This window comes from Haliotis rubra, unplaced genomic scaffold, assembly GCF_003918875.1.
Source record: "Haliotis rubra isolate DU_JTF1 unplaced genomic scaffold, ASM391887v1 Scf382, whole genome shotgun sequence".
Taxonomy (NCBI): domain Eukaryota; kingdom Metazoa; phylum Mollusca; class Gastropoda; order Lepetellida; family Haliotidae; genus Haliotis; species Haliotis rubra.
The window spans coordinates 43120-67037 of NW_025767060.1; the positions used below are offsets into that span (position 1 = coordinate 43120).

The 23918-nt window shown below is 37.3% G+C and overlaps 1 protein-coding gene across 1 annotated transcript; it reads left to right on the forward strand.

Annotated features, from left to right (window-relative positions):
• The first annotated feature begins 2586 nt into the window (after positions 1-2586).
• Positions 2587-23263, forward strand: LOC124286430. The gene is made up of 7 exons (XM_046722807.1): positions 2587-2831; positions 15747-15885; positions 16297-16514; positions 18333-18474; positions 19885-20099; positions 21539-21780; positions 22521-23263. The coding sequence occupies exons 1-6, from the start codon at positions 2768-2770 to the stop codon at positions 21763-21765; spliced, it is 1005 nt and encodes a 334-aa protein (XP_046578763.1). The 5' UTR covers positions 2587-2767; the 3' UTR covers positions 21766-21780; positions 22521-23263.
• The last annotated feature ends 655 nt before the right edge of the window (positions 23264-23918 follow it).

The window sequence follows — 23918 nt, forward strand, 5'->3', positions numbered from 1 at the left end:
GCAGGGACTGGTACAACAACGTACATCTTATAACCTGTCATCAAACTTTCGTGTCCTGTCCCATGTGATCTGTCACTCCCTCCTGCAACCACACACCACACATCTATCACACCAATAGACATCAGCTATGATATTCCCCGTTGTGATTCTGCTGGAATAACGTAAAACATGACTCACTCGTCACGTAATGCAATGTCTAGAACTATATTCTAACGTCGCTTGATACTTATCACAGGCTGCACCTCGAGTAGGGGTAGAATTGGGACAGTCAATGACCGTCGACTCAAATGATATGTGTGGCCAGACACTTGGTCAATCTTTTTTAACCTTGTGCAGATTAATTTTCTCTGAAGGTCAAAATAGACAGATAAGAAAACTCTTATCGAAAGGTAATTATTCGATTAAATATGTTAATGTTTTGATAACGAAAACGAGGTTAGTTTTTAATTGTGTGGGAGTTTTTTTCTTTATCAATTCCTCGAACGAATTTCTTTTTAGTTAATGTCAAGTTACCTTAACAGTTATACTGTAATAATATCATGAGAAGTAGTTGTTTGACATATTTGATATCATTTGATGGTTTTGTTAACATTAATAAATATAACTTACATCTACAATACCCCATATAATTCAATTGATTATTGCCCGATGTAATGACACATCGTCAGCCTCGGCATTAACGATGCACACGACTGTACAATGTCAATAGTACTTTAACGCCCTAAACATCAGATAAAGTATATAAAAACTCTGCAAACATTTAGTGTTGTTTTCCCTTCCGTGTAAAGGAAACAAAACACTTATGCATGTTCCTCTCTAATTGGCAAAAAGTACCCAAAACTAGTTATTTACAGAAGACATCACAAGATTTGAAAGTACATTGATTCCCTCCATTGTTCTCTAGGGTCGGTTAAAAGAAGATGGGCACGTGTACATGTTAAGATGAATGCGCTCTCACGTTCTGTACGTGTTGCCTGAGCGCCATGTGTGTGTAATCCAGTTTTTCAAAAAATGTTTAATGCATCATGCTTTCCTACTTGTATCAGTGGTATTCAATAAAAAAAATATTTGTCTTTTAAATAGTCTTTGTATTAATATTGTGGAGGAATTTGTTATCCTAGTGATTAATACATAATAACGTAGGTGTCTCTAATCTAACTCCCCCTCCGTCCACTTTCCCGAGCTGTCCAAGGGGATCTGATGATGGATACGACGTGAACGTTGGAAAATTATCCAAAATTTATATTCATATGAATGAAGTCAGTACTTGCATAACGCACAACTGCGGAGGTTCGCTGTCCAACCAGTTGAATGTTTAGGTGTAATTCATGTATAAATGTGAGCCAGTCTTCGTACCAAAGTGATTTACTTAGTTTAAGGGCGGTGGGATAGCCAAGTGGTTAAAGCGTTGGCTCATCACGCCGAAGACCCGGGTTCGATTCCTATGTGTGAAGTCTATTTCTGGTGTCCCCCGCCGTGCTATTGCCGGAATATTGTTAAAAGCGGCGTAAAATCTTATTCACTCAATTAGTTCAACTTTGGTGATTGTCGGTAAAGTTTACTTTTAGTTATTGTTATCTACTAAAAGCCGTTGTAATCAACTGACAGCCGATTAATATCCGTTAGTGTTTACACTGAGTCAATGTAGTCAACGAATAACCGCTGTAGTTAGTCCACAGACGGTCACTGTAACCTCCGAATAGCCGTCGTCTACGGTTTGCCGTCGTAGTTAAAAACTAGATATGATTCTTATATAAAGAAGAACACAATTTTAATACATATTCTTTTACACTGAACGAGTGTTCTATTATGTGAAAAGGATGTAAGTGTAGATCAATATCTTATCAATAAAGTGTTTTATAATGTAATCATTAATGTGTATACTCTTTCTTTAGAGATGTAGACAATATTTCTCGAAAGCATGTGTTGATCAAATCAATACAGAGAATGCACTTTGAAAATTGTAAACTAAGTATTTAGGCAAATATATTTGCTTCCTAGAAAAGTGTCTCTTGTTTAGGATCTAAAAGAAAGTCGTGTTTCACGCAGTATGAAAGGTGTTATATTATGGCGTGCATACCCACGACAAGGGTATAGTGATGATACTCGAATCTGCATAAGCAGGATGAAGGTGAGATCTGAACTAATTATATAACGACCAGCAGATCCCCGCACGGCTAAGAGGCGTAACACTGCACGTCCTTAAACAGCTGAGACCTGGGCGTGGAGTGGGTTGGACACTGTTAATGCGAGCTCATCTATGCAACATATATTTGAGGCTGATCGGTCGGTTACAGACAGGAAATACGTGACTAAACAAAGATTTTATAAGGGAGATGTATTCAAGTTTCATGTGTCTACTCTCTCAAGTTTCCGTCAGGTATACTGTCGTGTCTAGTCAAAAGGTTTCATGTACAATCGAAATTGCCCTTTCAAGGAATGTTTGATCAGGGTTACGTCATTAAAAGTTAAATAAAAAATTTAATATTTAATGGCACACGTGTAGAGGCCGTCGTAATTAATGTCACAGACATTACTGAAATAATGTTTGCGAGCTCTCACTTGCAAGTCAGATCAAATATTTGCACAGTTTATGCAGACGATATAATTCCACATCGCCAGCTCATGTAAAAAAAAGGAGCAAGTGTTGTTCGAGTGCTGGTCAATAGATCACCACTCCCTCTAGGTTGGCCTTGGGAGTTGTCGAGAACCCGGGGAGATCAATGCATTGTACAAGCACACCTCGTTGATGTAGGTCCTGTCGACGATGACGCTCATCCATCACCCGATGTCTGCCTCGGTACTGTTGATCCTGGGGGTATTCGTGCCAGGTAAAATCCAGACTTTATACCACATGTTTCACATTATGTGTATTCAGCGTATAATGTACATGTAAAGTAAGATTGGGTGAGTTTAAACCGCTTTTAGTAAATTTCAATGCATCAGCGGAAAGTGGCGCGGGTTTAAGAACCGTACCAGTACGAAGTGCTTACATGCCATGGATGTCATGAGAGGGGTGTAGTACTTACATGCCATGGATGTCATGAGAGGGGTGTAGTGCTTACATGCCATGGATGTCATGAGCGGGTGTAGTGCTTACATGCCATGGATGTCATGAGCGGATGTAGTGCTTACATGCCATGGATGTCATGAGCGGGTGTAGTGCTTACATGCCATGGATGTCATGAGCGGGGTGAAGTGCTTACATGCCATGGATGTCATGAGCGCGGTGTCTTGCTTACATGCCATGGATGGCATGAAAGGGATGCGGTGCTTAGAGTCAGGGTGCTGAGAGTCATGGTTCGAATCCGGGATGATGACAACTATCCTATTGATGATCGTAATTCTCACGACACTGTTGTTAATAATTTTGGTAATATGTTATTAGCTTTATGCTATACCTTCAACTTATTCATAGCGAACGGTAGAGTATATGGAGACTCACAAGATGAATATACGTTTCATGGGCCACAGGGATCAAGTGTCAATTACTATTTTATTCGTTCACCAGACTTCTTCCAATTTATTAACTTGTTGAATATTGGAGACAGAGTAGATTCTGATCATTAACCATTAGAACTGACTTTTCAATTTCCAAACATGAACAACTCAAGTGATAAAAACCATATTGATGATTCTGAAGAAAAAGATTGTTTGGAACGACTCCTTTTGCAAAATTTTGTTTTGGATAATTTGAAAAGTAAGATTTCATGTTATAATGACTGTCTCTTATCAAAACTTGAGTATGATCTAAACGGAGCTTTAGATGGGTTTGTTCATGCCATATTAGATTCAGCAGATTGTATGAAGAAAAAGGCTAAGCCGTTTAATTAAACCTATAAAACACCCTTAAGTGACGAGTGTAAAACTTAACGACGAGACAGGCGCAAGGTACTTAGAAGTTTTCGTTGTAGACGCTCGGAGAGCAACAGAAATTATTTTTTTGTGACATGAGAAACAAATACAAAGCTTTATGTAGAAAACTGAAATCTAACCTGTGTAATCAAAGACTGAACAGACAGAATGATTCTATCCACAATCATGTTATGTTCTGGAAACAGATTCGTTCATTTAGAAAGAGACCAGTTCCTAAAAGTAATATTTCGACATGTGAATGGATTACGCATTTCAAGACAGTTTTTTTCTAACGATGCTGTTTTTCAAATTGATGGCTATTCCTTCGATGATGATATTATCTCTTCGAATGACTATGATACTGTTGATCAAATGATTCTGGAAACACAAATATCAGTTGATGAGAGAGAGAGAGAGAGAGAGAGAGAGCGAATTATTTGCATGTGAGGCCATACGACCTACAGTATAAAATAGTACATAATATATTTGTTGAGTTACCAGATGTGTACATAGAATGGATCGAAGAAACGAGTTTGCTAACAATGTTTCGCAGAGTTAACGTATTTAAAAATAAAAAGTTCACAGAGTTGTTAATGATATTAATATCTGTGGATGTACAAAGACTTTGAATGGAGACGTAATGCCCACTTGATGACTTTGGACATAATATATTTGCATACAAGACCATACGACCTACAGTACAAGAAAGTACATGAAACAGTTATTGAGTTACCAAATGTGTACATAGTATGGATCGAAGAAACGAGTTTGCTAACAATGTTTCGCAAAATAAACGTAATTCAAATATTTCACAGAGTTGTTGATGATATTAATATCAGAAGATGTACAGAGACTTTGAATGGAGACGTTATGCCCGCTTGATGTCTTTGGACATATTTGCATATAGACCATACGACCTACAATACAAAATAATACATAGTATGGTTCTTGAGTTACCAAATGAGTACATAGTATGGATCGAAGAAACGTGTTTGCTAACAATGTTTCTCAGAATAAACATATTTCAAATATTTCACAAAGTTGTTAATGATATTAATATCTACGGATGTACAGAGACTTTGAATGGAGACGTAGTGTCCACTTGATGTCTTTGGAATAAGACGTTGCCGAAGACTCTCATAAAACTTGCAGTTGTATATAACATGAGCTTCATCTTCAACAGCTTTACAATGCTTACATAATGCAACATTGTCATTGACAGTAGCAAGACCTTTCCTGATTAACTGAATACCGAGTATATTACATCCTGATCTAAACATTGTAAAAATACGTTTATTATCATTACTAATATTAGACAGGAGATATTTTTCACAGTTCAGCAAAGATTTATGAGAGTAGTAAAAGCACAGTGATTTGCTGTCAAGAAGAGATGAATGCCACTCTTGGTGGAAACAATCGTTAATTCTTTCAATAAATTTACATAAAAATATCTTTGGATCACCAACAGATTGTGTGTTCCATACAATTCCAAACCCATGTCTAAACAATAAATGCTTTACATAACTTGCCCATGTTGGGCGTTTTCTAGATTCAATTGACAATAAAAATCGATAACATTGATAAGGGTATCTATCTGGGTGCATGTGTAATAATCTTATCCAATATTTGATGCATTTTACAAAATAGACATTTGACAGATGGGGTCGTCCGCTTTCACCATAAGCAACAGCATTAGGAGATCTGTAACCAATTTGTAACACGAATTTGCAAAACTTACGATGGATAATTTCAATATTCTCTCTTTTGAGAGAAACCCCAGATCTCAGCGCCATATGTAAGAATTTGAACAATCTTCTTATAAAAATATAGCATCAGAAAAGCACATATTATACCGTAAAGATTTAACAGGCCAAAGTGCTTTACTAGCTTGTTCAGAGAGGTTTTTACATGCTCTAGTCCAAATTAGTTTAGGCGTTACCATAAGACCAAGATACTTATAGACATTCACAGTTTCCATTGGAGTACCATTATACAGCCATTTTTCATGCATTGATAGAGGGCCACCCATCTTAAAAACAATAATTTTACTTTTATCAATCTTAATATCCATACCCCATTTGTAAGAATACATATGCAAAGCATCAAGACGACGTTGAAGTTTAACTACAGAGTCAGCAACCAAAATCAGATCATCTGCAAACAACAATGCAATAATGTTTAACATTTTTTCGGATATAAATATACCGTCCTGAAATTTATTTTCTAATGACAGTTTGAGTTCATTAATGAACAAAGAAAACAGCACAGGGCTGAGGACACAACCTTGACGAACTCCACAGGAGCTATCAAAATATTCAGTTAATTTTCTACCAAAATCATAAGATACAGTGGCTTTAACATTTCTGTACATATTTTGTATCAAAGTAAAAATTTACCATGGATTCCGTTTTGTAAAAGAACATATAATAATTTGTGCCTGTTTACCATATCAAAGGCCTTACAAAAATCTATGAAAGCAACATATAGTTTACCTCCTTTACGAGTAATATATTTCTGAACAATAGCCTGAAGAATAAAGATACTGTCAACAGTCGAGTGATCCTTTTTAAAGCCTCCTTGGTATTCACCAACCAGTTCACAGAACTCTAAATAATAATCTTTTATTCAAAGCTGTAGAAAAATTTTGCTTATCACATTTAATAAGGAAATTCCTCTAAAATTATTCGGATTACACTTGCTGCCTTTTTATGTAGTGGCATAATAATACCAGTAGACCAAGATGTAGTGTAATATCCAGTGTGTAATATCTTATTAAAGAGTATAACTAAATATGGCACAAGGACACCTTCAGCAGTTTTAAAAAATTCTGCTGGGATACCATCATCACCCGGGGATTTGTTACATTTCAAATTTCTTATAGCATTAATAACATCCTGATCGTTAAAGTCTATTGAAAGAATATCATCTTCAACACAACATTCTGCACATGTATTACAGTCATGATTGTTAAAGTAAGCTTTAATGTCCTCTGCAAAACCGCCATCATCAGGTTGTTTAGGATTTAATAGGTTCTTGAAGTAATCAGCCCATACTGAAGGGCAGATAACAGACTCAGATGAACGATTTGTAATATACTTTTTCACAAGACGCCAAAACACAGTACAGTCACTGGAGCTTGCTGCATCATGTATAGCTTGAATTATTGAATGTTTATAGCGTTCTTCCTTGGCTCTACAGGTATATTTAAAGTTAGTTCTGCTGCACTTATACCGGTTATAGTTTTCTTTAGTGGACTGTTTTCTAAACATATTTAGACATCTGTATTTTTCTCTCTTGAGAGTACGACATTGCTCATCAAACCAGTCGGGCTGTCCTTTAGCAGGGATAGAATTCGGTTGAATACATATCATTTCACTTCCACATGTTTGAAATATACACTGTAGAATATCCAATGCTTTATCAATATCAACATGTAACATGTCAATAAACTTATTAAACATATCCGTTGAACTTTCACTTGTCATGTTTTCACAATATTGTTTTGACTTATCATGGTTCCATTTAAACCTGCGTCGATTACTGTTACTAACATAATCCTCCGGAGCTGGCACGTCCACGGTAAACAACGGGGAAAGTAATACTGTGAGGGGAAGATGATCCGAATCTGTACGAGACACAACTCTAAAGTCCTCCACACAGTGATACAAAGATGCTGAAACTAAGACATAATCTGGTGTACTGTACCTTGTTGGGCCTATGTATGTAAAGTCACCTTCGTCAGAAAACCTGCCATTTAATAAATACAATCCAAATATTTTACACAATTCTAGGATATCTCTTCCATAATTGTTCACAACTTGGTCTTTGTTTTTACGGTTAGGAAACAATGGTAGAGCATCAAACTCCTCATATGTGCCTTCATCTAGCGGTAGAAAATCGGCATTTTCAAAACAAATATAGTCCAACTCGGTACCCGTACGGCTGTTGAAGTTGCCACAAATAATAAAGTCACAATTAGGAAGTTCTTCCTTTAGTATGACAATATAATTTTCAATACGTTCCATGTTATCATTACAAGTGGGTGTTTCTGGTCTTATGTAAACACATCCCAAGATAAGTATTTTATTTGATTTTATAGTATCTTTTGAAACAAGGAAAACAGAGGCCATCCACTCATCATGAATTCGGGTAAAGAGAGATGAAATAATCTTGTTTACATAGATGACAACACCACCACTATATCGTCCTTGAACTTTACGGTTAGGTCTCACCGACTGGAAAGCTGTAAAATGGTTGATTAAAATCTTCATCAGTTTTAGCCCAAGTTTCGGTTAAGCATATTATCAAATGTTCAGAAATGAAGTGCATAAAGTCAGGGTTGTTAATTTTGCTGAAGAGACCATTTACATTCCAACATAACAGGTTTGTTATCAGCGGCGAGTTCGAGATGCACGCACTTTCTTGTCAATAGCAGTACTAAGGTCAAGGCCTCTTTGCTACAATACACTAGCATTCCGGTCATCGTGACCCGACATGTGAGTAACAGACGAACGGAGAAGAGTTCCAGCACTGTCCACAGACAAATTTACATCATCAATGAAGAGAAAGTCACCTTTAATAAACGCAGTCATCCACTCTTCCCTTGATGGTTTCAGATGAGGTACCATTTGCTTTCTTATTACAATATTTTTATCGAAATGATAAAATGTTCTCAAGTCGATTTAATGCCCTTCCTCCATAAGTGTTTTAATACTGTATTTGAAAGCGGCTCGTTTCCAGAAATATGGTCTCGTTCAATTATCGTCCCTATACATAAAAAGGAGGCTCAAGACAATTCTGATAATTACAGAGGCATATCTTCAATGAATGTTATTGGGAAAATATTTACAACTGTTTTAAACGACAGAATCTCAAACTGGTCAAATCTAAGAAACTTCATTCCTGAATGACAGGCGGGTTTTCGAAAAGATTATTCAACTGTTGACCAGATCTTTACACTAAATGCAATAATACAAAAGTGTCTATCGCATAGTAAACACAAACTTTATGTAGCATTTGTTGACTTTTGACTCTGTGGATCGTTGTAAATTATGGCACTGCTTTCGAAAGTCTGGATTACAAGTGAAAATGTATTCCATTTTAAAATCTATGTACTTGAATATTAAATCATGTGTTCGTTGTGGTGATGATGTCACCGATTTTTTCGACTGCCCATGGGAGTTCGGCAAGGGTGTATTAAGGCCCTATATTGTTTTCCTTCTTAATAAGCGAACTGTATTGTGATATTTCTAATTCAGGTAAACATGGTGTGCAAATGTTTCCAGATGTGATTGAAATTTTTATCCCCCTTCTTGGCGATGATGTAATTTTAGTGTCAGATACTATCGTCGGTCTTCAAAACCAACTAAATATTTGGGAACGTTATACAAATAAATGGAAATTATTTGTTAATTTTGAAACTTTTAGAAGAGGTGGACCTGTCGCCTCTAAAGAAAAATGTTTTTTGAATGACAAACAATTATCTTTTCTTAATCGCCATACGTATCTCGGACTAGTGTTTTCCCATACCATGAACATTGAAAAGAGTGTTATAGATCTGAAATTACATGCTAAGAAGGCTCTTATTAAAGTGACGTCAGTTTCCCAGAATTTAGGAATTTTTTTTGTTGTCACTTTATTTCTTTATAGTGGGTACATAATTTATGCATTTGTGGTACATGTAAATATTATAAAACAAGGACATAGGTGGTAGATAATCCGTAGGCTATAAGAATACATTTGTTGTTGCAATTTATGTGAAGAGGTTATGGCAAGATGACCAAAAGGTGAAGAATTTACCATAGTTGCAGTGCGAAAAGGCAGCACATTTGTCAATTTGATACAAGTTGTGTAGATAATGTTTTAATCCAGCAATCTGTGGATGCGAATTGGAACATCTCTTTGCATATATATATAGTTTTGTTGCGATGATAATAAGGTTTAGTACATCATTTCTTTTTTCTTTATATCAAACAATGATATGTTTTGCATCCAGAGTTAATTTTGTGCCTATTACTTGTTCAATCCAGGCTTTTAGTTGCTGCCACAACGTTTTCACATGTACACATTCACAAAATACGTGGATAATTGATTCCATTTTAACCTTACAGAATGTAAAAGAAGCGGATTGTGTCAGTTTATAGTTAAATAAATCCTTCTTTGTTGTAATGATTATTTGGACAATTTTGTATTGAAGCCATCTGAATTGTGTGTTACAAGTTGTTCTGAAAGGTACATAGTTAAAAACTTTCCAGAGTTGTTCTGATATATGTACGTTGATATCCCTTTCCCATTTAAGTTGACTATTTAGCTTTTCTTTTAATGTATATTTCCTTAGCAAGACAGAGTAGAAATCTTGCATCCTTTACGTCCCTCTAGAGCATATGTATATTATTAGGAATAAATGCCTCCTCTACTTTGCACAGGGTTAGTTCTTTCGAAAGTAATTAGGATTTTATGGAGTTAATGATACACCTATATTCTAAAAAAATTGTCTTAATATTATATTGGGAAATAAACTCTTCATAGGTAAGAAAAAAAAATTTCAGTAGATCATTAATGAATTTAACATTTCCCTTCAAGTAATGTTTATAAATAATAGGTTTTTGACCTACGGTAATATTGTCGTTTGCCCATATATACTGTTGTGAAGTTTCTGTATCAACGTCATCATTTATTTGTAAAGATTGCATATTTGCCCACGCTTCGTAAACATCACTCCAAAAAACATTACTGATATTTGGGATAATAGTGTGTTTTAAGTAGTTTGATCCCATCTCTGTTGGGTGAAGACGTTTTGTTGGAATAGCAAAATCTATAAGATTTGATATGTTAGAATGTTTAACAAATGTTCTGCGCAGCCAGGAGAGTTTTTGAGCTTGTATTGATTCAAGAATTAGAGGTACATTTAGCCCCCCTTCTTTATTCGATTGAATAATCGTGTTTCGCTTGATCTTGTCGGGTTTTCCTTTCCAAACGAATTTAAAACATTTTTTATGTAGATTTTGAATGGTATCACTTCTTGGATTTGGCAACATAGTAAACAGATGATTTAGGGAAGGCAATATAAGGCTTTTAAGAACAGCAATTCTGCCAAATGGAGTAAGGTCTCTTCTTAACCACATCGTCATTGTCTTATCAACTTGTTTTAGTTTGTCTTTATAATTTATTTCAACCATTTCAGCCTGGTTGTGTTGAAACTGAATTCCGGGTAAAGTAAAGGGTCTTTGGGACCAATCTAGTTTGAAAGTCTTACAGTATTGATTGCTTGAGTATTGCATAGAACCAATCCATATTATTGTAGTTTTTTCTATGTTATTTTAAGGCCAGAAAATTCAGCATATTGATTAAGTAAACCCAAGGTTGCTTGAAAGCATTTTTCCGTTCCATCAAGAATAAGTGTTGTGTCGTCTGCAAATTGCGTTAATAAATATTCAATATCAAGAAGTTTAATACCCTTTACATTTTTATTTTCCCTCAACATGTGTACCAAAATGTCTGTGCAGATAAGGAATAGATATGGCGAAAGTGGATCACCTTGTCTACATCCTCTCGAAATATTACAAAAATTACTGGAAAAACCATTTACTAGAACACTTGACTTTATATCATTGTAAAAAGTCTTAATCCAATGTGTAATAGAAGGTCCAAAATTAAAAAAATCTAGACAATTCTAAATAAATTTCCATTCAACAGAGTCAAAAGCTTTTTCAAAGTCGATTAGTAAAAGTAAACCTGGTATATTCAATTGTTCGGTGTATTCTATTATATCTGCTACAAGTCTAGTGCAATCGCCAATATATGTCCCTTTCATAAATCCTTTTTGATCCTCACTAATTATAGTTGGTAGTATATTTTTTATACGAGCTGCGATTGTTGCTGATGCTATTTTGTATGATATATTTAGTAGGGATATGGGTCTATAGTTTTTTATGTATTCTTTAGACTTTTCCTTTTTTGGTAAACATGTAATAAGGCCTTGTTTTTGGCTGACCGATAATTCCCCATTTAGATACGCATAATTCAACGAGTTTATCAAAAATGTATGAATATCCTTCCAAAAGAATTTAAAGAATTCGGATGTGTAACCAGAAGGTCCGGGACTTTTGCTATTTTTCATCTTTTTCAGAGCATTAAGAACTTCATCATATTTGAGTTCTCCTTCAAGTGATAGAGAATTTTCATTTGATAATTTGGGAATATTTGATTCTTTAAACAAGTCCTGAAGATTGATATCTTTTGAGCTTTGACTAGAATACAATTTTTTGTAATAACAATGAACATGTTTAATAATATCCTCAGTATCGGTGAGTACAGAATTATCATCATTCAGTTTTATTATCGCTTTGTCTACGAATTTCTGTTTTTCCAGAGCTAGAAAAAATTTCGTTGGTTTCTCTCCTTTTTCTTGCCAATTCGATTTAGCCCTAATCATAATTCCCTCCGTTTTTACTTTATGTATCTCTAATTGCCTGTCTTTAAGTTCATCTATCTCCTTAAGAATATTTTCCTTTTTTTGTCCTGAATTTTATCATCTAACGAAATTTCAAGTTTCTCAAGTGAATCGTTAATTTCATTTTCTTCTTTCAACCTTTCACGTTTCTTTATAGAGGAATATTTTATATTTGAACCTCGGATATTACACAAAAGTACTTCGAAGAACAGCTGGTCATTTATAGTTAAATGTTTTTCCCTTTCTGTATCAACTCTACTGTATTCATCGAATGTATCTCTAATTGTTTTCTTAACTTTGCTGACATACTCTGGATCATGTAACAAGCTATTGTTAATCTTCCAGAACCCACGTCCCCTTTCAAGTTTAGTGAATTGGAGTTCTATTGCTATCAGTGAATGATTAGATCTGTAACCTGTCAGTATATCCGATGACATCACAGATTTCTCGAGGTTTCTACTAATTAAAAAGAAGTCTAATCTGGCTTGTTTCAGAGGTTTCGATTTTTCTCCAGGTGTATCTTTTGGTGTTCAAGTTAGCTTCGCGCCAAGAATCGTAAAGGTTAAGTTCCTCTAGCATATCGACAACAACTTTTGGGGCTTTTAGATTATTAATGTGTTTATAATTGCATGTATCTATATCCTGATTTTGTACGAGATTAAAATCGCCACACAAAATATTTGTGTCACAGTCAAGCTTGTTGATTAAGTTTTTAATATTTGTATAACATTATGGCGTATCCACATTTGGACCATATATATTGGTAATAGTAAAGATATCATCGCTCGACTTTATTTTGAGAATCATGTAATTTCCGTTTTCGTTGTCATAAATTTCATCAAGTATGTGAAAGTCGAAATTGTTTTGAAACAGAATTGCAACCCCCCTTGATTGACTGTTAAAAGAACACAAACGAATTTCTGACCCCCATTCTGTTTTCATTTTTTGCTCCATATTTCTTGTGAAATGAGTATCTTGGATGCAATAAATATGTCCATTTTTCTCTTTAAAATTTCTAAACACATCTATTCTTTTCTTTTCATTATTTAACCCTTGACAGTTTGAACATAATATTTTTACTCTATCTACCATTGCGAAGTATTTATATAATTCTTCCCTGTGATTTTACATAGTCCATGTACAATGTTATGACCCAGTTTTCTTTTGTAAACATGACAGTGAGTGGAAGACAAAGTGATTCTATAAGTGTAAAACATGAAACAAAGCAGAAAGAATAACGTTTCTTCCGATACCAACCTTATGGGTAGCATCCCTGGCTTTTCAGCCAACCCACAGTATATTTATTGCCTATAGATAAAACTATTCTACTTACAAGGTTATGGAATGAACAAAACACTCAAGAGGACTATAATTTAAAAACTCGTTATTTACAACTGTGTTGTGTGTGTCCTCATAATAAGGCAAAAATCCGGATCCCAAGATTGTGATACTAGTGGCTAATAGTTCAATAAAAGATAGTTTACAGTCATTCTGGGGAGAAAGCCTAGATAAACTAAATAGACTTTTAGATTCTGAATGCTAAGTTTCTGCACAAAAACCAAAACAATACCTTTAGAAATAGTTAGCGGTGTCACCACGTTCATCGTAAAGCATTATTGTCATGTAAACAGTAATGTCTCAGAATTGCAAGTATGAAAACCAACAATTAATTTGTTGTTATGTTTAGAACTAGGAATGTAGAATTTAGGAATTTTAACCCCGAAAATATATTTTTCATTAATGACTGAGGTACCTATCTTCAGCTGGATAATGCGTGGGCGTCCTCTTCTTGATCTGTCTACGGTGAACCCAGTCTGTCTGTAGCCCTGAATAAGTCTTATAACCGTGATACGGTGACATCCGAGGGCGTTGGCAACAGCATTGTATGTCGACCCTATCTGCACCATCTTAATGGCTCTTTCCCTCTCTTCAACTGTTAATCGTGGCATATTTCTCGTACTTGTGTATCATATCATGCATTCTATGCTTTCTTTATACCCTATAGAATCATTTAAACGTGAAATGGATGCAAATACTGCTTGAATATTGCTGCGTTTTTGGCGATTGACATGACATTCTGTGTAAACAGAAAATGGAAAAATGTTGCTTTGCAAACAAACATGTTAACAAAACTAATTTTAGATGTTCCTAAACACTTTTTCACAAAATCAAGGACACGTTTCACTTGTTTTCACTAATCAGCAGAAAATGTTTTAAAAGACTGAAATCATAGGAATGATCAATTTTCAGACTCTACAACAGTTGTTTCTTGTTTTAATAATTGAAAAATGGTGACTTCAAATGGTTTATCTTTGCCTTAAAGCAGAATTTTATTTCAACCTTTCTTTTGGACATATAAATCGTTGTTTTTTGTTTATTTCGGCATGGACGAAAATAGGACAATTTAACTCTTCAGAAAAAGATGCATTTCACCTACATATGAATGCATTTGAGAAATTGTTGATTTTCATAAAGCTGTGTTGTTTAAGGATTTGTCCATTATGTAACTCCACTGTAGAAGATGAAATTCACTTCGCTTTTGTATGCCCACATTACGCTGATTTAAGAAAACATTATATCCCAAATAATTATCTGTTAAAATATCCTTCAACTGCCTTTGTTTCCATTCTATCCTCCAAAAATTGAAAATGTAATACGTAATCAAGCGCTTCATGTAAAACATGATGTTACCCTTAGAAGCAATATCTTATCTGAACTCTAATTTCTTTGTGAAATGTCTGTAACATGTGTTGTATATATCCTTGTATTACTTGTATATGAGCCGGAGGCCTTAAGTACAATAAATATCTTTGACTTTGACTTGACGTATCCCACCGGATACCCATTTGCTGCTGGGTGAACACAGGCAATTGTGAACAAACTCACTTGCCACATGTGCTTCGTTGTGGGGCAGGACTGAAGTCCTAGAAACTCTCAGGAGTCAAGCTGCCAAACACCGTCACCCGTCCAAGGACTCTCCGTGCTCAACGTTGCTTAACTTCAACTCAACTTCAACTTTGTGACCAGGGCTCTATAAACAGGACCATACACCACCATAGTGTTACGCTGCTTTTAGCGATATTCCAGCAATATCACGGCGGGGGACACCAGAAATGGGTTTCACCCATTGTACCCTTGTACGTCATGAGCGGGCGCTTCAACTATTGGGCTACCCCTCGGGATTCCCAACTGGTGGAATAAGGATTAGAAGTAACACAGACATGATTTTTAAAGGAGACTAACGGGAGGCCAGATTGTTGTTAATTACTGGTTCAGCATCGACTATTTCACACCGCCGTCCTGTAGCTCGGATATTGCTGAGTGAGCGTTATACAACGAACATAATTAACATTCATATGGAATTAACTATGTGATTCCTACATAGATGAACTTTATCTTATACATGTAAGTGGTGTGTTAATTCTGTACTATGCTGTAGCGGCCAGTTATGTCGTGCTTCCGGCAGAGGAACATGCAGATGCCAGGGATGTCTGCATCGCCATTAACCAGAAACTACTTACGGTACAGTCGTTGGAGGAGAAGGCCACGTTGGATGCGTTTATGTCGTCAAGTAACATGTAAGTTGGATTTCCTAGGTACGTCATCTTTATATAGAGACATGAAAAAGTACATTTGAATAATTCTCATCTCAGAACCTACATTTTAGGTTCAGCTTCGAAAACATTCGTCACCACTCGCCCCTTTCCGTAACCTTCGGCTTGTCCCGGAATAACACGAGTGGGTAACGAATGCTTCAATAAATGCTATTCCATTTTATAAATCAGTTTTAAGGTTTTATATCTAAAATAAAACAAAATCACGGAATTTAAACGTGACGGGCTCGCTTGTGTAATTTTAGAGTACAAAACGATGACCGCGACAACACTGACGCCTTACGTAAGATGACATCGCGACGACCTCGCGACAGCAAAGCCTCCTTAAAATCGTTAATGTGTCCACCATTCGTCATGATACATTTGTGTCTTCAGGGAAAGTGATCCGTGGATTGACGTCACCTATGACTCGGGACAAGGAAAGCACATTCTTACTTCCGGACAGCCTATCACGTGGTCAGACTGGCTGAACGTGTCCGCTCCACTGGAGCCACGGGACGAGGCCACGAAGAGGTGCGTCAAAGTGGAGCGCAACACCGACAACACGTGGCTCTCTACCTACTGTCATGACATATACCTGACTATCTGCGGAGGTAACATCCCAATGTCGTAATGTGTTCACCTTACCATAAATATTACAGCATGTTGACCTTGCCAGCAGTTCATTGTTTGTTGGAATTGCGTTCACGTTATCAGTTCAATATAAGCTACCGGGCAAAAGAAAGTTATCACTTTTAAAGTAATTGTATAAAAAAACGAAAACCTGGTACAGGTTTGAACCCAAGCAGAAGACATTCGCCAAAACGCAACAGATTTTGTTCCGTAATACACTAAAGCAAAGGTCGCGGTGCTAATCTAGACCCAGTTGTTATGGTAACCACCATCACGTCCTCAGTAGAAGTCAAGAGAGTTATAAAACCGTCTTGTATTCTACCGGGCTATATTGATATGTAAAGTAATTATAATATAGTAAACGTTTCAAACACAATATAGTGGAGATGGCTGGGTACTGGGTGTTGACTTACTGAATTGTCATCTGAGGGAGTATTGGAAACATAACTGTAAAGGGCATACATTGCTAATCCGCTGGTGTGTAGGGCTAGAATTAACTTGAACTGGGCGTAAAAGGAGGCCAGGTGGTCAAGTTTGGTAGCTATATGATGTCATTGTACCATGTTCGGATGGCTTGTTGTTCATACTATCGATCACTGGATTGACTAGTCGAGCGAGGGCGCGCCGTCTAAGGCGCCGCGCTAGTAAGCGAAAAGTGCCTGGATCAATGTTAAATTCCACGCTTTAATCGTATCACAATCCATGCTGGTGAGTTTGAGTCCCAGAATCAACCAAACTAGCAAATGCTTTGACCAGCTTCGGGCCCATTATTAAGATCAGATACATCTTGTCGTCAAGCGTTGTCTTCAGGCAATTAGAAACCACGCCATAAATAAGTATTTTTGAAAATAATCGGTCAGGGCTATTGGTAGAGAATCTTGGTTAATTGTCAGAGCTGCCAATACCTATGCCAATACAAGCCAATAACAATGTTTGCTCTACTTCTTATAAGAGAGATGCTACTATTAATAGCCGACTGGCAATGAAGTTTGTAATGTTCCTGTTTGCGATATCGACAAGCGGTTGCCACGTGCACTGTTGTTGGACCAGATAACCAGTTCACAAAACATCAATGATTAAACATAAGTGACGACATCCCCAAAACAATTACGTGAGCATTGTTCAGCTGTACACCCAATAACATAAGATATATATTGAAAGGTCTTATGAAATTGCAACTCGAATTAAATGAATCGTGAGAGTTGTTTACAAATAAGTTGCAATATTTAGTGTCTACCATTCTACAAGCAAACAATTTGTGTATTAAGTACCAAGATAGATCAGGTAAGATGTTCACTCACTACCATGCTTTCAGCATACTTATTTCCCAATTATTCATCATTAATTATAGATATATTATCTAAATAAGTACCATTTTAGCTGACAAGAAATTAAACAATGTAATCAAGGTTATGATTTTGCAATGTATAGTCCGTTTGGGTTCAAATGACAACGACAACTGATTAAAGAACTTGAAATTAGGATAAGTGCACAAAACATAAATAAGACACATGGTTCTGAAACATCTGTTCCCAACAGGACCTGAAATCTGACGTTTTTTGATCGATCACGGAAAAAGTTGTTTAAGACAAACGGCTGATGGAACAGCGCCTGACTAGCTGGGGTTATCTCACCTGGCTGAGCTGAGTTGCACCTGAATGTGTGTTGGGTCTGTTCCACCGGGCGTTTGTCACCCCTCGGTGTGAAGCGTGAAAATAGCACAATATCCCAATTTCGAGATATTTAATCATTCATCGTTCTCATTTGAACCCAAACGGACTATAACTATTCCATTCCAGAGTTAGGAGTGTACTTCAACCTGTCGGTGGTGACGTACACTGAGGCCAAGGCGGCGTGTGCCGCACAGGGCTCGGTCGTAGCCAAGGTGCAGAACCAAGTAGAACTGGAGGCCTTCATCGACGTGCTCAACAATGCTTCCACGTACGTAGCTTGCGTGTACGGCGTGACTCCTTCATATAATGTCCAAAGGTGGTTGTTTTGGGATTTGTAGCATCAATAAGGATTCACGATTTCCAGTTCTTTTCAACATTCCTTCCAAAATAGGACAGATGGTACCTTTGACAGCAGTGGTCAGTAACTCCAAGAAGCCTGAAACTGTTTACCTTGGACTGTTTTGTTCACGTACTATGAGCATCATTCGGTCGTTTTAGCAGATGACAAAAATACATAATTACGATAACTATTAGTATTATTTACAGATAAAATATATACATGCAGCAAAGACTGTTGTGGTGACCCTGGCACTGTCATTTGGTTAGGCTCATCATCATGCAACGGGACAGCCAGCACAGCCCAGTCACCAAGAAGCCATCAAGAACTTTTCAGAGGATGTGAAGACTGACCAACACTGCATATTTCTGCATCACCCAGAGAGTCGAAATAGTGGGGGAAATGTGGTTCAGTTCTGGTCACTCAATCCCACTATATTGCTGAAAGCAGTATAATACCCAACTAACTCACACATTGTTAGTGGGAAGGATCAACATTTGCAATTTTCCACCGTACAGTGAAGTAGAACCAACTGAAAGAGAATCCCAATAGTCATTTACGAGGATATACGTGTCGTGTTTTTTTCAATTGACATAATTGTGTGTTTTTTTTGTTTTGTTTTCGCGTTTTGGGGGGAGACAGGAGTTTAAGAGAACCTCATAGAAGATACGGATCGGAAATACCTCAATTGCCGTTACAAAGGCAACTGGTCATGAAATACATGATGTGATTGTTGAAGGTTGCAGCACGCTTGCTTCTGATTCCTGATCACAAACACTCTAGATTCATCGTGTCTAATAACAATTTACGTCGTTTCGAGGCAGAACCAGCTAATTTTGTTTAACGTTTTGTAAGCGTGGGTTAGTATCAATCAGAGACGAAACATCCGCTTATGCTTATGCGCTATGTTGGGCTATTTCATTAGGCTTAGTTGAGATGATCTGAAACCTGAATTTCTGATGTTAGAGGTTTCATTAGAAATGGATTGGAATAAAGTTGTTAAAAGAGCATTAACCTTCCTCAATACACAGTAGGAAGAAGATGAGTTACTGTACCCTTAGCTATCTGCCTTCTTTTGAAATTTTAACGGGCACACCACGGAATGACCAATGGCGACGATTAGACGAATCAGATTACGTTAGACGAGAATCAAGCGAACCAGTGGTGAATATTACATGAATGGATCTCTGTACATTAGTGGTGATACCAAGTGTTCACGAAAAGGTTACCCGGGAGGTTATATACCTACTTGTCCATAGTGTGAGACACTCCAGTGTTTGTTGATGTTTGACTTACATTCACGTTTTGCTGAAATTGTGATCTTTTTTTTTGTCTTCTCAGCATTGGTCTCCCCTGGTTAGGCATTGAGTTTAATGACACGGGTTACGTGTTCAGTGACGGAAGTGATGTCACGTGGTTCAAATGGAAAACTTTGGACTTCCGTGAACCGGAAGGCCTGTCATGGAAACTCTGTGTGGTTTATGACCACCAGTACCGTGGGTGGAAGGCGGAACAGTGCACAAGAACTGCCTCAGTCATCTGTCAAGAAAAGAAAGGTTAGCAAACAATGACATGACTTAGTGACGGGAGACAGGTTGTGTATCATCCCAACCCAACATATAGTCTTTCTTGGCTCTGATTACAGTACATCTTTTTATGACATGAGTATGACAAAATGTTTGCCTCATAATTGTGAATCATTTTCGATCTCCCAAATCCATCTCCCAGTTCGAATGATGATATTGATTTGAAGCTCGCTGTCCAGTAGGTGGGGGAATTTCTGAAACACATCTTGTATTGTTCGTGGACAAATATCATGAAACGTTTGTGTTAATGTTTCCAATAAGAGGAGACCGAAAATGATGATATTGATTGAAGCTCGCTGTCCAGTAGGTGGGGGAATATCTGGAACATGCGGAATACATTTTGTATTGTTCGTGGACAAATATCATGATGTTCCTAACAAAGATGCTGTGGAACTTTAACTTAAAATTTCGACCTTATTCAGTATGGTTGTTATTGTTTGCTCAGTACATGCGGTAGGTGCAAGGTTCAAGGTAAGTGCAATGCTACTCGTTTACATAACTCGATCTATCCAGTTTGTTCAATTAATTGGTGGTTAAATCGATCAAGGATGTTACCGCATTCAAATTAAATGTTATACCATTGATCTCAGTACTGGTGATTGATTTATCAATACGGGTTTATTTATGTGATCAAACAAAATATATGTATGTCAATAACTGCCAATTACTGTGCAAGCATAATGGCTTTCGTCATGATGTAGTGAACACGTGACTATCTCGATCTCATTACACGTGTAGCAGCGTTCACGTGACTAGTTCGATCTCATTGCATGTGTAGCAGCGTTCACGTGACTAGCTCGATCTCATTGCACGTGTACCAGCGTTCACGGGACTAGCTCGATCTCATTGCACGTGTAGCAGCGTTCGTAGCAGCGTTCACGTGCACTCGCGTGACTAGCTCGATCTCATTGCATGTGTAGCAGCGTTCACGTGACTAGCTCGATCTCATTGCATGTGTAGCAGCGTTCACGTGACTAGCTCGATCTCATTGCATGTGTAGCAGCGTTCGCGTGACTAGCTCGATCTCATTGCATGTGTAGCAGCGTTCACGTGACTAGCTCGATCTCATTGCACGTGTAGCAGCGTTCACGTGACTAGCTCGATCTCATTTCACGTGTAGCAGCGTTCGCGTGACTAGATCTCGATCTCAGCTCGATCTCATTACACGTGTAGCAGCGTTCACGTGACTAGCTCGATCTCATTGCATGTGTAGCAGCGTTCACGTGACTAGCTCGATCTCATTGCACGTGTAGCAGCGTTCACGTGACTAGCTCGATCTCATTTCATGTGTAGCAGCGTTCACGTGACTAGCAGAACCCGACGACTTTGCAGTGTTCATTTGACAGTGGTGCGAAATTTAAATGATGTTTTGACCAATTTGGTTCCATTCTGTGTTGTTATATTTGCAGTTACTCCCAATTACCGGCTGTTAGCCATTGATGCCGATCTACCCTTGGCGCCATCTTTTACCATAGTAACGAAAATCCACAACAAGTGTGCAATGATTTGTTACGACCAGTCATGTACACATTTCACCGTAGATGGAGAAGAATGCCGTCTTTATTATGCCACGGGAACGCAGACTTGGACGCCGCTGGTGGGGGCCACGCTCTGGATTGAGGGGGAACAACTCTAAACATCATAACGTGGGGTACGTTATGCCCTAACACCTCACATCTTCTCGACACATATCGAAATCTAGTTTTAACCTTTGCCCTTTCCAGCCGACTAACAAACCCGTGAAGGTCCGGGCTAGAATGAACCTTTAGTAACCCATGCTTGTCGTAAGGGCCGACTAACGGGATCGGGTGGTCAGGCTCGCTGGCTTGGTTGACACATGTCATCGGTTCCCAATTGCGCAGATCAATGCTCATGCTGTTGATCACTTGATTGTCTGGTCCAGACTCGATTATTTACAGACCACCGCCATATTGCTGGAATATTGCTGAGTGCGGCGTAAAACTAAACTCACTCACTCACTCAAGCCGACTAACAGACTCGTTCTGTCGAGGACTATCGCACATATCGAACGTTCAATCAGTTTTACAAAATCAACGTCCAGGGTCTCAAAACATGGCCACAGCTACAGAATGTGTTGAAAGTATTCCAACAGTTCGGCGAAGACAAATATTTTTGAAGTCTTTCTAAGTATTTAATCAGGTCGTCTTATATATCTTTGAGTGTAAACGTCATCGTGTTTCAACTCCGAACGTCTGAACGTTTGCCACTGTGAATGAAATACAGTCCTGTTGTAGACGACCAGTGCCGAGCATTTCATGATATCGCGATGTGTAGTGTAACATGATCCTGTGATGTCCGTCAGTCTGTATTACTGTATGATCTAAATGCGACAGTAATAAGTAAAGTGGAAATCGCCTTTCCTTTATAAAGTGCAAAACTCATGGCCTACAAGTTCGTGGCTGCGATTAAGGGAAACCATGTCAGTTTGAAAGGACAAAGTTGGAAACCAGACCTTAATGAGTGCGGGTCCTGCCTCTTGAAGATGCCCTGAAGGTCTGAAGGGTCGCTGCATCAGACACGGACACCCGTACGTCTAAACCAGGGATGCCAGGAACATGAATCTGCAAATCTCGGTTTTGTATTTAAATATAGCACTCAACAGAAAGAGTATTTATCGTTGACACACATGCCTATTATGTATGGCCTTCCATGATGGCCTTGTATGTATAGCCTTGTAACTAATAAACATACCGTGTCTCTTCAACAAAGAGAGTTTTGTTCGAGTTGTTTTGAACGTTCTATGGTTCTATCGCTGTATTCTTGAGTCTGCTATCACTGATGAGGAAATAAGTTCATGTCTTTTTCATCTGAAAAATGGCAAGTCAGTTGGTAGAGATGGTGTAATTGTTGAACTTTAGAAATCATCTATACATATTATTATGCCTTTTTTAAAGATATTGTTTAATAGTATTTTTAACACAGGTGTTTTTCCCATGGCTTGGACGAAAGCAATAGTTATTCCTTTACATAAAAAGGGTGATCGCAAAAACCCAGATAATTACAGGGGGATTTCTTTATTGTGTATATTAAGTAAATTATATACATCTATTTTAAATGTCCGTATCACGAACTGGGCAAATATATGGAGTAAAGTTCCCGAAACACAAGCAGGCTTTAGACAAGGGTACTCTACGATTGATCATATTTTTACTTTGCATGCTGTTATAGAAAAATGTCTAATTAAGAAAAGGAAAAAGTTATATGTTGCTTTTATTGATTTTAGAAAAGCCTTTGATTCAATTGACCGTTCTAAGTTATATAAGCGCTTATTCAAATCTGGTTTACATGGGAACATGCTAACTGCTATAATGAGTATTTACAGCTCGGTAACAGCTTGTGTTAGAAGTGATAACGGATATACTGAGTATTTTGCCTGTCCAATTGGTTTAAAGCAAGGTTGTATTCTTAGCCCTTTATTGTTTTTTTTTTTCATTAGTGAATTATCAGACGACATATCTAGATATAGTAAATATGGAGTGCAGTTATTTCCAGACTTATTAGAAATCATGTTACTTATGTTTGCAGATGATGTTGTTCTTATATCTGATACAATTCCAGGCTTACAGAATCAACTTAATATTCTACATAATTACACTGAATATTCAGGTCTAAAAGTAAACTTAGACAAGACAAATATTGTTGTTTTTAGAAGGGGAGGGCGCTTAGCTAAAAATGAAAAGTGGTTTTTAAATGACCAACCAATAACAACATTAAATACTTATAAATATTGGGAGTTATATTTTCATCAACATTTAAGATGAGAAATTG